General features: G+C 39.8%; 1 protein-coding gene across 9 annotated transcripts in view; it reads left to right on the forward strand.

Moving 5' to 3' along the window:
* Positions 1-15,744, forward strand: part of daam2 (dishevelled associated activator of morphogenesis 2) — a 110,566-nt gene that overhangs the window by 62,006 nt on the left and 32,816 nt on the right. For all 9 annotated transcript variants that reach the window (XM_025900709.1, XM_025900714.1, XM_025900712.1 and 6 more), the window contains 2 exons: positions 1,501-1,575; positions 7,739-7,833. In XM_025900709.1, the coding sequence (XP_025756494.1) occupies positions 1,501-1,575; positions 7,739-7,833 (170 nt within the window). The remainder of the gene's footprint in view (positions 1-1,500; positions 1,576-7,738; positions 7,834-15,744) is intronic.

A 15,744-nucleotide genomic window follows, 5' to 3' on the forward strand; every position in this document is an offset into this window, starting at 1 on the left:
TAACTTTCCAACTATTTTTGGCATACACACAGTAACAAAAACAACAATAATGCTCCACCAGTACACTGAGCTTAGGCTAAATAAGACCAGATGTGAATGAGGAACGTGGTCTCTGTACTCCCCCTTGTCTTGTTTGTTTGTGGCATCATGCATCCTCGAATTGTCCAGGACAAATTGATCTCAGGCAGAACTATTTGAAAACGATTCTGCTGCACACTTCGTTCCTCTGGGCAGTTCTTCTTTTGAATGAAGAATCTGAAATGTTGTAACCTAATTGTTATAGACTGGCATGCCTGAGCTATTTAGTCTTTATGTGGATGTTGACGTTTGGGGCCAAGGTAGAAAACAAAAGGGAGGGGCGGGCACAAACAGGAAACATATGGTCCAAAATAGAAAAGTCTGGTCCCCAGTGTGATGATGTCTTCTGTGCAAAGAGCACATGATTGACAGAATCTCATAATCCTCATAATCTCATATCGCATAGCCTGTCCAATAGGCTTTAGCCTGCCAACAGTTGCTGGGAATATGCAAGCCACTTTACAACCCACCTCCACCCCGGCAGTTTCTCTCTTAATTAATGCCATTTCTGTTGTGTTTAATGTCAGTTTTAGCTGCTCAGTTGGGAACATTAATGAGTGGAAATAATATCTCACTACAGAGTATCTGTCTTACTCATAATAACCTTTAAATCTCCTTTCCTGACTGATGGAAAATGATATTGATAGAATAGATGTATTTCTTCATAATGCTTGTCTTAATAATCCAATTGTGGATCTAATAAATAAACTGAACGTTAAAACCAGCTGAGGTTACTTCTGCACCCTACCAGTATCAAGCTTTACTCATAGCTGTTTAGACTTGTTGCTGAATATGAGGCGTTTTCAGATGTTTTGTGCTAATTTAGCAGAGCCAACATGCTTAAATGAAATGCATTTGATTAGTGATTGTAACATGTCTGTTCAGAAAATGATGGTTTGTGTTGGTAATTGTCATAACCAGTCATTACCATTAGTGAGTTGGCTGCTGCATTTGTAAACACCAGCTGCAATTGTCAAAGTAACAAAGGGTTTGTCTCCTATGATAACTGGAATGAAGATTTCAATTCAATTCAGTTCAGATTTATTTATACGGCCTAAATCACAACAACATTTGTCTCAAGATGCTTTATATTGTAAGGTAAATAATAAATAAACAATAAATGGAAAAGTTTATCATCTTGTTCTGTGCTTTTACATCACAATTTGATGAATAAAATGCATAAAATATTACCAAGCAACCACCATTAGCATATCGTCAATGCTTTGATAACCCAGGGTCTACTGTAGGTGGTCAGGCCAGCTGACTGACATCTGAAATCCTGATCAAAGGACCAAGAACCCACATGCTTAATGTTTGCTTCATAAAAAGAAATTGAATTTCTAACTGTGATCAGAATTTTTTGCTTTTTTGAAAAAGCGAATATTTTTTGTATTAAAGCACTTTCTTTGTGTCCATGTGCAGGAGCAAGAGGACCCCAACAAGCTGGCCACCAGCTGGCCCGACTACTACATCGACCGCATTAACTCCATGGCGGCTGTAAGTTAAACTGATTCTCCACTACTTGTAACAAAGATAAGAGAAGACATATTCTGCTTTTGCTTAGTTTGCATCGTTTAAGTACCATGTACTCAAACATCTGTCATAAAATGCCATAGGAATGGTTGTGTGATGGCCATCTCAGGAATGCATATTACCCTAATAACTACTGTTCAAGCATTGTGTTTGTGAGGGGCTAAATCTGCTTGTTTCTGACAGTGCATGAAAAATATGGAGGGCCTATTAAGGGAACATAATAAGTCCCCTTTACATGGAATTTTTTTTCCTCAACAGCTTCAGGAGCATTGATGGTACTGAACTCTAGTTAATGCAGGCCCCACAGAGGTCACTGTTCGCTCAGCCGTTCTCTCTTAGATATCTTGGCTGGCGTTTTATCATCTCCCTGCTGACTGCTTGTTATATTCACACAAGTACATTCCTTCGCTGTGACCCCAGCATTCACACACACTGCGATGACAAACAGGCCATTTCGGCGCTCAGCAGTTCAGTCAGTGGGAAATGCTGTCAGACACATGGAGCAAAGCCAGGATGACAATATTCATTAGTTCTAGCCCGTGTGTCTGCCAATAAAAACGGTGTGATACCATCGCAGACTTCGCTTCTGCTGTGATCCCCGTGTCGTTTTAGACAGAAGTGTTGTTATGTGATGTTGTATTATATCAAACCGGCCGGTTCGTGCCAGCAGCCTCTCACCCAGAGTCCTTCTGTGAACGACAAGCTGCCTCCCAAATGTTTTGAAATCTTAAAACATGACATTTTAAGCGAGTCTCTTGAAAGGTGACACATAAGCACAAAATGTAGAGACTAGCCAAACCGTCCAACATGTTTGCATTCATAAATCTTTCCAGTGTGAGGTAGAACAAACGGTTCAGCCTTAACATACCATAAACACAGAGCCGAAACGTAATGGCATTTAATATCTGTTTATTGCCGTGCAGTTTGTCGAGCGTAGCTGTCGTCGGTTGCAATTTTTGCAGCTGTTTTTGTTTACTGCCTCCACTCCAGAGACGAGAACTGCTTCTGAACAGCGCACCGCTACCTGAGCTGAGCGTAGAGGTCTGGAGAAACGATTTTTCAGTTTCTCAAAGGCTCAGATGCTTGACAGCACGCACACACACTCACACAAACTGTATTTTAAGTAGAGCAGGGAGAAAGTGCTGATTTGTGAGTTGCCAAGAATTTGAAATCCACCAGGGCTGTAGTGGAGCCGCTGTGCTATTAGGTGTCAGACGCTCTGTCAGAGTTATGTTTCAGATGTTCTTTTCCTTTTTCTCCTGCAAAACACGGTGAGTTTAAAAAGTCTACTGTACAGTACCAGAAGTTTTAAAAAGTTGACATCTATTAAAAAATGCTGCCGCCCTTGCTTCAGACTTTTACAAAAAATGTGTCTGGAATAATATCAGGGACAAACCTGGTTTTAAGCACAGTAGAGTCAGCTAATATTACATCATTGGGTGACATGCATGAAGAAGATTTTACAACTTGTAGCAGTCTCCTTTTTGCACAAGCAGACCTACTGTAAGCTCCATTATTCACCGTTCCTCAGACTGATTTCCTCCCCTTCCTCTCCGACTGCATTTGGTCCACCACAGAGCTCCAAACGATCTTCAACATCATTTTAAAATTTGGAGGCGCTCCACTCTACCCCGTGACTTCATGTCTTGGCTCCGGAGCGATCTCACCGGGGTCGGCCCCTACACAGTAGCTGAGTTATTGGATGATCTCATTTTGCCGCCCGGAGAGATTACTGTACAACCGGCATCTTGATGTTCATTCATAAAATTGTGTCAGAGCCCTGAGGTTGTTCGTGGTCCACCGCGTGATAACTCAAACGTCCTTGTGACTCTGACAGGACTTTCTGTAGCCCCGCTGTGCCCGAGTTGTGTGCAGAGCTTCAGATCTCCCAGCTGGATCGGTTTTTCTGCAGAAATAAAGAAAAAGGAAAAAGTATGAAGGTCTCAAACTTCTGGAAGTAATCGCAAGACTGATTACTGGGATGAGATGAACTTTGATATGAACTGAGGTTCTGTGCTTTTTAGCAGGTTGATTAGGTGACACATTTTACGATGTACAGTATTAATAGTATTGCAAATGAACTGCATTGTGTTTTCATAATGTTTCGGTTGGAAGCTGTTTATCTTTGGAGCCATTCAGAATGATCTGTTAGCTAAATCTCTTTTATTGTATTTATTTCTGGATATTTCTGGACATTTAAATATTATAAGGACACTTCATCTCACTATCAAATGTACACGTGCTATTTTCCAAATACTGTATTAATGTGAGTTGGTCAGTTTTAGAGATCTTTTTCCAAAAGTATTTACAAAACAGTCACTCTAGCTCTGAAAAGCGGAGCCAAAGCAGAAGTATTTTAAACTTGCATGCTTTCTAGTGACCAGCAGGGGGGGCTATTCTAGTCCGCTTTCAAAGAAGCGCATGAGAAAATGACCCTACTGTTCACATTGCCGGTGACTATGGCAAATGCTTACACAGTTATTTATTTGATAAATTATGGTTCTGTTTACATCAAATAAGATGATAAAGATGTGATTTAGGGTCGGCCTCTTTTGTGACTGACAAGTCGCTACCATGTGAGCGTGCAGTGTCCCTGTTGTCTGATGTTAGATATTAAAAGAAAAACAGTCACTTCACTGCTTAAATACAGGCTATGATAAATTACAAGAAAAAATAATCGTATTAACTTAGAGTCATAAATTTTTAGTCTGACGAGATATGAAACATAAACTTAGAAGTTTACTAACTTTTACTGCTGCTTTTTTCTTTTCTTTTCTTTTTTTTTTAAAGCTCCTAAACAACTTGACGTAAGTCTTCCAAATATCATCTGATGCTGGAAGATAAAATGGCAGCTGGATTTCACTCGATTATTTTGTTTTAGTTAACAAAATTTAGTTTGTCTTGGTTTAGATTAAACTCATCCCTTTTTTTTTCTTAGTTGATGCGTCAATGATCCACATGGTCCACATTAAGACTTCGATTAGTAGCATTCATCTTTGTTAACGATGCTCTTATGACTAGCTTAAAGGCATAGTTCTGGTTGGGGGGGGGGCACTTCCCATCATAAGGATTTAGGGAAGTACCGTCTGCTGGTTTACCAACTGGCTCTAATGATATCCTTATGTGCATGTTGGCCACAGGTACGGGTGAGCTTACTAATAGCAGATGTAGGAAGGAGCCATTTGGCTAGACTCACTGACACGGTGAACTGGCTCACAGCACGACCCAATCATTCACTCAGCCCAACACTTGTTGTGTCCAACTTCCCATTGACTATGAACACGCTCATTTAGAGCAACAGGAGCCAGAGCGTTTGGCACAGGGCTCCTGAACCATCTGTACTTGAGGCTAAGTTGACACGATGGATGTTTTGAGTGTACCGTTTCTATATTAAACACTCTCGCACACTGGACAGATCTGAGCTCTTGTTGGAAAATCAAACATTGGGTCAGGATTCAGTTAGATATGTCATGGTAGCTAGTTGGAAGTCTATAAAATAATTCTACAAACAGCTGGTGGGGGGGTTGTGTGTTACTTTTTAAAAGGACAGTTCACCCCCAAATCAAATTTACATATTACTCCTCCGGCCTTTTATTTTTGCCTTTGTCTAAGTTGTCCAATTCATTTATCTATGACTCCTCAAAGCAACAAAAAGCTGCATTAGTAGAACCAAACAGCAGTGTCTCTTTCCAAGGTCCACAAACCTTGTTAATCTGCGCTTTCACACACATTCACACATCTGGGACAATTTGAGGCTAAGCTCGACTTGCAGACTGGAGGAGGTGGGTATTGAACCATCAACCTAACTTTTAGGTTGATGGTTGATGGGTTTTTTTATTTATTTTTTTTGTAGTGGCTTGATCATCACAAGACAAGACTTATTTAGAAATGAATGAGCGAGCTGCACCAAAATTTTAAGGTTTAAAGTTGGAAAGCAATCGCAAACAAGTATCTTTTGAGGGAAATGAATGGGCAGCACTGTGACTGGCTGAAACATGCACTGTTTGGCCTCGGTGCTTGGTAGTGAGCTGCCATGGAAAAAGCCTGGAGATGCTAAGCAGGAGGCCCGTGGCACTGACTAATGAGAGCATGACTGCTCTCTAATACTGCAGACAAAATCACTGAAGTGATGCAGAAATGCATTATCACTATTACTATTCTTTTTAGGTTGATTAGAGCTGATTGTCGGCACAACTTATTTTGGTATGTTGTGTAGCTTCAAACACAATCTGTTTGAGTTGTGGTGCCAGAAGCATAAACCTGCTAATGAGTCTCTGATTGTTCCAATTAGTCCTAGTATCATATATAATCACACTAAAGACACTAAATGTGTGGTTGCAGTCATATTGCTGCCAAATTAAAATTAATATTCTTGTGTTAAAGATAAGCTCCGAAAAGATCTGACACGGTGTCTGTGGATAACGCTAACCCTTAAAGTGTTTAAATATCTTAAATCAATCTGACCTTAAAATTTTAACAAACATAAAAATAACATTGCATAGAGCGAGAGGCAAAACACACTCTGGTCATAAAATGGAACATTTCTTAAACATTGGAAACATACATTTTAAAAAAAGAAAGAAAGATTTGTTTTTTGTATTATCAAGATCAGGAAAGCAGCCTGACTGAAACTGGTCCTTTTAGAAATCATCTCGTCTCTTGGGAGCCGTCTTCACAATGTCTCCAGTCAGATATTAAATAGCTTTAATCTAAATATCTAAATTTAAAGGGAAAAAATAAAGAACCATACATATACAGCAATCACTGCATGTACAATAAAACTGCATGAAATTTCGCACAGCACTGAAGCTATATACACAATGTTCGCAATGAACAGAGCTGCAGTGTTATAGCAAATATATCTACTCATAATCCTTCCAAAAATATTCAAAAACAAGCATTTTTTAGGCTTGTAAATAAAGTTAAATCATTTCTGCTCTTCAATACTTCAAAATTCAACTCACACAGACTGTCACTAAATGTGACAAATTGCAAAACGCCTGGTTATGTCATCATTAAAATCTCTGTAACTTTGCTGTGTGTCAGCAGCATCAGTCTTTGTACAGATAATGTCAATATGTTGATTCATGATTTTGTGGAGTTTATTGTGTACCACAGCTTATGTCCAAAGGCGTTATATGCTATAAAATACAGGAAAAAGAAAAGAAATTAGGCAAGGAAAAAAATCTGCTTATTTTTCTATTTTCCATCCTCAGCTGCTTTGACAAACTACCATCTGCTGTAATATTTACAACGCTGATGAAGTCTCACAAGTGTTCGCTTTATTTTGATACCAAGATTGTTTATACAGAGTTTGTAATTGCAGAGAAATACTCTACTCATTTTGGACATGTCATTTTTGAGCAGGAACCTCAGAATAGGTGCTTGAGTTCAAGGCAACTGGACTTCTTTTTTAGGTTCTTGAAGAAGCCCTACATATTTAACCTCTAGTGGGGTTGTCACCTTAGACCAGCTTCATCCTCCACATCATCTTTTAGAACCAAAGAAGCCTTTTGCATGAGAAGTAAAATGTCTTAAAAACCTCAGAAAGAAATGCAGCTGCATTCAGCTCAAGGACATAAGATCAGTCATTTGTTTTGTTGATTGGCTCTTTGCATTCAAGGTTGGGAGAACCACATCCTTTGCCATTACAGAATTTGAGTTGTTTAAGTCCGTATTTCTCTGTTGTAATGTCTCATGTCAGGTAACATACAAGTCATGGTGTATTTCTTGCAGAAAACGTATGCACAATGGTAATTGAGAGTGAAATCTCATGCAGTGTTCCCAAAATTGCCATGTGGTTGCGTGCATTTTGGTCTGGATCAACAGCCTACATAAATTAGCTTGTTGGACGAGAGATTCGACTGAACCACAAAAACCAAACAACCCCAATCAGTTGATGTTGTTTGTCTTCAGTTTTTGGTTTGTGTGAAATTGATTTTAAATTTTATTCTGAGCGGCATTAAAAAAGTCTTAAACCCAACTTTCCTCGGGCTGTAGGAACGCTGCCCTAATTAAAAATGAAAAGTACCAAATTAATACCAGCAGGTAGCATGTGCAGTTGGAACTGAACTCTATGAATCTGTTATTTTTCCAGTGAAATCTCCATTTCTCTTCTTATCTGCAGATGCAGACTTTGTTTGCTTTTGACGAGGAGGAAATGGAAATGAGGAACAAGGTGGTGGAAGATCTGAAGACGGCACTTCGGACTCAGCCGATGAGGTGAGTGGATCTTAACTCTTCCATGTGACCTTCCCTTAGGCTGCACACAGCGCTGAGCTCTGCGCTCCATCCCTACAATTTAACTTGTTGAGGTTATACCACACACCGTAATCTGATTTAATAATGGATCTCGTGCTGTCTGTCTCTTTTCATGCTAAATGAGCCTATTCTTTACTTCAAACTGAAAAGCGATTAATTAAAGATATTTTCTGCCGTCCACATTTACTTTCTCTTCTCTTACTGTGGTCATTAGCGGCTTTTGGGCCTCACTCGTCACCACAAAGAAATATTCAAGGACACTGGGCATCCCCCCAACACAAACCGCCCACGTCTCCCAGTCAGCACCTCCTTTGGAGCTGTCCGTCAGCCCGTGCCAGTCTTATGAAGCAGTGGTCTGCCCCAAAATGGGGGGTGTTGAGTGTTCTCAAGGACGGCTATAAAATGACAGGCCTCATGTGCAGAGTGACAAAAACTCAGGACAGCTCTCACGTCTGGGTCGCGTCTGGGTTGTGCGGGTGTATTTGTAGGCCAAGTGTGTGTGGTTGTGTTTGCTCCATGTGCAGACATGCGGGGATCCAAAACAGAACAAAGCTGGTGAGAAGCAGACTCAGAGGTCTAGACAGAAGACAGGAAATCGTTTGAAACTTTCTGCTTTAGACTTTCTGGCCTTGAATGTGAATCTTTATTGGAATATTATAAGGATACCAGAAAGTATTGTCAGTTCCAATAGCAGTGAAATCCCACTACTGATGATATCATGTCTCAATAAAACAAGTCAGACCAATTTAACTTTAACAGATCTAGACCTCTGACTTTGAGCTGCTTAGATAAATCTAATGTCTATTTTTTTGTCATATATAATCCTAATTATGAGGCACAGATGGAACAGTGGAGCTATGCTGGTAAGCTGGCACCAAATCAAGATAAACGGGGTTTACAAAGAATGATTTAACCTATGGTATTTCCTTATTAGTGAATGTACGTTGACAGATAGCAGCTGAACAGGTAAAACATTACAACTGCCTGTTTTATCATTTGCTGTTTTAATTTTTGTATTTAAAAAAAATCTTCTGCTTAAGTCAGATGGGTCCTAAATTTTTTTTCTTGTTTATCGTCATAGCCTAAATCAGTATTTATATGCAAACATACAAACTAAATGAATAAATAAATAAAGTCTCAAAAAATCACTGTGGATGAATATGGTGTTTTTAACATAATGTAAAAACAAAGAAGCGTAACTTAACATTAAAAATATATTTATAAAATGGACAACAACATGCTATAGTTAAGTAATTAGTGGAGTTTGCAGGTACTGGCAAAATTCTGGTAATAAAAATCATTGAGATTTGTGATATGATGTTTAAAATAATTTGTTGGCAGCTAAACAGGACAAATATATTAGTTTTATGTGCTGCTGAATGAAGAAATACAGATAAATAGTAAACACTGTGTGACTTCTAACTCGTACTTACTGACCACACAAAAAAGAAAGTAATATGAATACAAAGGTACGCTCGAAGGTTCTGGATAAGTAAGGATTTATCATATATTTAAGGTCAGAGTTACACGTTTCTTTCAAAGATAATTAAATAAGATCAGCCCAGTTCATGTGGTAGACCTAAGCTGTATGTAGCTGACAGGGGCTTTGAGTGTGCTCATTAAAGCTGATTTACAGCCTAAACCTGCTGTGATGATCTCACCCTCATCCCACATGGGGACTACGGATGCTCTCTGTGTGCTCAGTGAAACTGAACTGTGAATACAGTTTCAGACACTGATAACCAGAAAAGAAAATCCTAATTAGTGGAACAACTTTGTGCTGAGCTACATGTACTTTATGCTATTACCTGCTGTTGTGGCAAACAACATATCTGAATATATTGTCACAGTTTTCCTCCTTTGACATATTCAGGGAAGCAGGAATACTTTCTGTGTAGGAATACTTATCCGAATCTGAGGAGACAGGATTTGCACATTTGTGAAAATGCCATTTTAGTGCCTCGGGCTAATTTATTGAAGAAATTTTAAAGGGTTAGATGATGCAGTGCATTATGAAAGGAGCAAGTTTTCAGGAGGGGTTTGCACAGTTCAAACTGTATTTGCAGTACATGATGAAAAATGTTGTAATTTTAGCAGGATGAGGAAAGCAGGACGACTACTTGTAAATTAAAATTTATTTCAACATAGCCATCTCACCAAAGTGATGCTTATCTAGTCTCACAAGCACTTGATAACGTTTATCCAGTGTTTATTTAGGGAAGTGCAGTTAAACTACAATTTTACTACTATAGTTTCTCTAAAGGCCAAATCCCAAAGTATTTGGTGCTTGCAGAGCAACTCAATCCTTGAGAGGCCAAGTTAGGTTGTGATCTCTCTGCCATCATTACCACAGTGTTGGTGCTGAGTTATTCCAGGTCTAAACTGGCCCCCTGCTGGGCCTAAGCATCAGGGAGGTTTTTTTTGTATTTTTACGATGTTTTTAGAAACGAGCTACAACTAGCTAATGAATGTAATTAGCTTGGTGTTACCGTAAACTGTTTTTACACACATAAAGCAGCCTGAAAGAATTAGAACAACAAAGTAGAAAGAAGAAGACCAGGTAAATGTTATGACTTAACAATTTTTAATTTGCTCAGGCCACTTTTCCATGATAACAGTAGGCTAAATGATTCCCTGTTCGCTCCCTCTCTCCTATGCCAAGCAACTGTTGTACCTTTGCCACACAGTATGTTACATAAAATAAATGTAGATTTTTTTAAAAAATACATGTATTCAGTGACACCCCACCTGATACCCCAGTACAGTTCCACATTCTCCTGTTTTTATTGTACCTAATTTATAGTTTAAGGTTTTTTTATATGTCTCTTTGTCTCTATTCATTTCCTCGTAGTGTTGTATTCACTTAATTTACCTCATCAAATGTGACTTTACCAACACTATTCAGAGTCCACCTGCTCCCATGCTGTTCACAGAGTGAGTTATTGCTCATTAGCACGCAGATGTTTTAAAGTAGTGGAACAGCGATGTGGGCAGCAGGTGTGTCGCACAGAATATGAGTGTTCAGGGAAATGTCCAGCCAAACGTGGGCTTTGTGATGAACGGGCAGTTAAAGCAAAATGATGACTTTGTGCTTTGCTGTCTGGGATACATAAAGCAGAGCCTCACCTGTGTTATGTGTCATTTCCTTGTCCCGTCGTGAATGTATAAGGTTTTTACGGCCTCATCTTGTGAGACACGGTGGTGTCTGTGCGTGTCCAGCTTTGATTCATGCCCGGCTTTGGATGCCTGCCTGAAACTGCCTCGCTCCCTCCCTCCTTCACTTTGGAGAGGCAGCTGGGCCTGGTTGTGAAGAGGTGCCCTTGTTGCTACTCATGCTGCTCTGCGGGGCCACGGGACCCAAACACATGGTAGACATGCAGGGTGCCAGGCAGAGCACATCATCAGCAGGCCACCCACTTTCACTCACAGGCTGTTTTGCTGGTGACATGTTTCAATCAAGTGTTTGTTTGTGTGTGTTAAAGTTATTTTAAGATTTGCACATTCTTTCTTCGTAACATTGCTACTTCAAGAGGACAGAATAATCTGCAAGGATCTTTTTGATCCTGGTTGATTTGGCTGTAGTTTCTGTTCCTGGAACAACAAACATGGATTTAATACTACAGGCCACAGAATTTGAGAGCAACAAAACAAACTGTTGTCGTTTTAATAATGAACTCAGCCTAACCGCAGCCGTAATCTGATTTCACAATCTGGAAATGCATCAGCTCGTCTGCTCACTTAAGGCTCTTGGGGCACCAGACAATTTTTTGGGGGTGTCTGTTGCAGCCAGCGGGTATCCATGCCAACATTTCTGGCTTTTGCACCAGTCATTGTTTACCAAGACAGATAATTTGAAAATGCCAGTAATCACTTAACTCATCATCAGACAATAGTTGATGATTATCCAGTGCATTTCAGAAAATGCCATCCCTGCTTTGCTCTTCATGCAAACTGATTTTCTACAAGAAAATTCAATGCAGAAATCTTCTGGTGCTTAAAATCTTTGGTCTCTTGCCTTCAGACTTTACGTAAAATACACAAAATATGTTTAGATCACAGAGTTCAGTGGAGGGAGTTTGTTAAATGGGTAAGAAGTTGGTGTAGACTTTCTTGTTTGATGATCAATAACGACCAATAGTGGTAAACTCATTAGCCAACGTGTTGTGTAGCTACAGAAGAAGAAAGTATATTTTTTAGACGAAAGCTGCCAGAGACACACTAGCTGATAATAATATACGAATATATGTAAATAGCCCAAGGTTTCTGGGATGTAAGTGCTGGAAATGGAGGAAGTATGAGATGATGGTCTAGTAGTTGTGGTTGCTAGAGCTTGGTGGAGGTTTGTGGCTTTTGCTAGACGTCGTTCTAGATCTCATTAAGCGCCAATTTCCGATGGACAACATGCACTTAAATAAATTCCTAAATGTGAATTTTGGACTTTTTTAATTCCACAAAATCAAACGAGTGGAAAGATGAGACGCAAAAAAAGAAAAAAATGTTCTATGCATAAGTTTGTCCATGCCTTAAAATGTCAAAGACATAGTGTTTATTAAACTGAAGTTGGTAGGCTGGTGCAAGAAAAATGAAATCACTCAATAACAGAACAATTGGACTGAATCGATGCCTCCCTGTAAGAGGAGACCGCAGGCGAAATATTCTTTCCCCTGTGAGTGATGCTGCACTTAATTTGCCATTTACCAGAAACCTTTTTTTTGATGGTTGGAAACTAATTTAATGGCCCAGATGTCTTCATTCAAATATAAATGTGATTATTTCTAAGCAGCCATAAAAAAAAAGCAGGCATTTTGAAAATGATTTCTTCCCCTCGAGTTAGCAGCTTATCACGCGTCCATGCCGGTAGTTATTGTTTTGTTTACCAGCTGTCAAATGGAGCTTGAAGCATCACACTGCAGTTGTGTATTTACTCACGTAAAGCTGAATCTCAACTCAAGTGGGCATGTGAGGGTAGATAGGCAAACACAAACTGCTGCAGCTATGTAGTTCAATGAAATATACACAATCTGGTGTACATTTCCAGTTAGCTTCCAAATATTTGAATGTTTACTTGTGGTATTTTAACTATGCAGTTGAATATACTTTCATAATCACTGTTGATTTGTTGAGTCATCTGCACATCTGCACTGATGTTTATGTTCGTGTTGATGAGCATGCTTTGCGCTTCTAAGACGTGACCCTCCTCCATCATTGTCATTTCCGTTGCGACATGACTGCACGAGGACAGGAAACCGAGCTATCGTGGAGGTCACTGGGGCCATTCTGGCCCACAATGCATTGCACTCCCAGGCTCATGTCAGCAGAGCATTGCAGTGCTTCCCAAGGCGGCTCTCTGTGGACATTGTTTCTGCAAATCTGTTCCAGCAAGAATATTTACTCGAGTCGACTGCAGCCTTTCACCCTGCTCTTGTGTCAACAGCTCTTTGGATGTTTCGCTGCCATCACATGCAAATATTATCCTTCAAAACATTTTGCCGACAGATCTCTCAAAGGGTTCCGCTCAACAGAGGGTGAACTTTATATCTGTTTTCACATATTACCAAATACATTAGTGGGGGAGTAGAGTCTCACACCTTTAAAGAGTCTCAGATGGAGTGTTTGCTTCTCTTAGAGCGCTGATTTCTCTGCTTTTGGTACTTAGTAGTTCAACAGGAAATGGAAAGAAACGAGTGATGGCCAGGTGAACCATGCAGGCAGGTTTGAACAGATGGAGAGTGGGAAAAAGTGGAGTTGAGCACAGGGGTTATACTTCACCTTCACTTTAATCCTAAATGGCAACCTCATGGGTTAAAGCCAAAATGGAAAGACAAGAACTGAACATGCTTCTGCTCTTAGTGGCTATTTTTAATATAGTTATGGTTTGCTGTCCAGTTAAACGTACAAGCAAACCATGCAAGAAGTCTGTACTCTAGTTTTGGTAAGTGAAATTTCAGTATTTTATATGCATAAAAAAGAAAAAGTAGTTGAGATCATCTTTTTTGCTAGCAGAAACCACATCTTCAATTAGATTTGACAGCAATTTTTTGTAAGATAACAGCAGATGAAATAAGCATGGATATGAGGCTAGGGTCTGGGGAATGCCTCAGTGAGGACTGGTGGCAGCTCTTGGGCTGGGTTGATTCCCATGTACTAAAGAGGGGCGTGAGGGAGGGCGAGTGAGGGTGAGTCACAAAAATGAAAACAAGTCTTCTACAGTGCAGGAAGGCGTACATAGCTGGAGAACCGGAAGAGGAGTGTATGAGGTATGGTCCCAGTGCTGAAATTGAGATAAATTATCTTCAATATTTATACTTTATAGTTAATTCCCATTAGGTTTCCATGAAATTACCCTCTTTTGACCTACAAATACAGAGCTAATGTCTGTTAAAGAGAAACACAACCAATGTTACTTTTAGAAACCTGTTTGTAAGTATTGTATAACTCCTTTCTTTCCCCTGGGCAATGCTGGGTCTAGTCCATTAAATTACCCCACATGATGCCATTTGAGACATCATCATTAGTTGGGGAATAAAGGCTTCAACTCTCTGGGTGAATTAGAAAAAACAGTGATCTTATCTGGTTGCCCTAGAACACTCCTCTGGTGTGGTCACATGATTTGTACTTGACTCTAATGACTACAGTCATTGCCTCATATGAATTAAATGTCAAGAGAATCAGTTTAGACAGTTGCTTTTTCTCACACATGGCATAAAGCAGGAGATAGTCAGGTACATTTTCACAACTGGAAATACTCCTGCTTCATGTAGGCTGGCTGTGGTGCCCTGGTAGATTTAGGAGGTGAGACAATGATGCCAACTCAGTCATACACTAAAAATCTCCCAACACATCAGGAACATCACACTGACTTTATTCAAGAAATCTTTGATCTGTATAATTTGTAGAAATGTTTGTGTGTGTAGAAAAAGTGACACACATATATACATGCACACACCACCAGTAAACCATTCAGTCACGATATACTATATATGTACAAATCGCAGGTGTGCACCTCAGATAGGGTTTGTATTGTAACTTCTATCTACATATGTGACAGTTTTATGCTCGACCCTTCATTTACCACAACGAGTAAAATGAGAGTCATGTTGATTATCGTATGACTTCTCCTACAAGCCCTGCAGACACATTGGTCAGCACGGTTTAATCAGCACCTCTGGAGAACCTCCCGGGCTCTCGTTCTCTTTGGAGACCTTTTATAGTCGAACACGACGTGTGAAAATGTGTCTGGATATAGGTGAGTGGGTGTCTGAAGGAGATGGTGAGTGTGCGTGTGATTAAATGAGGAGTAAACGAGAGTTAGAGGCACATGATCACTTGAGTTTGTGTGTGTGGAAGCGTTGGCCTTTGATAAGTTTGTGTGGTTAGGCTTTGAGGCAAGAGCGAACCGTCGGCCAACTGTCTGCCACACACGGGTCATCCACAGTTCAAAAAGGCAGAATGTCTTGCAGCGAAAAATACGTTTGGTTGGAATGAAATTTAAATTTGAGCATCTGGATTAGCTTTCCACACCGTCCTCTGCCTCTGGCTGAGGGGTTTTTATGCTTTTTAGATCAATACAGATACAAATTACAATGTTGTTTTAAAGATAGCAGCACTGAAACTCATTTAATAATGTAAGATAAAGCAAATATCTTAGGGCTTTATTCAAATTTGAATCCGAGACTTTACCTTTGACCGTCCAAGGCCTTGACTTTTTCCTGCTCCTCTGTCGCTTTTGTTTAGTCTTCTGTTCCAAGTTTTATTTCTTGCTTCTTTCTTTCATCTGCGTGAAGACCTATTTGTGTGTGTATGTGTGTGTTTGGCTCAGCGTCAGTATTGTTCGGCAGCTCTGCCTGTGCTCATATCATATGCAGTTGTTGA

This window comes from Oreochromis niloticus, linkage group LG19 (genome assembly GCF_001858045.2).
Source record: "Oreochromis niloticus isolate F11D_XX linkage group LG19, O_niloticus_UMD_NMBU, whole genome shotgun sequence".
In the NCBI taxonomy this organism is placed as follows: Eukaryota; Metazoa; Chordata; class Actinopteri; order Cichliformes; family Cichlidae; genus Oreochromis; species Oreochromis niloticus.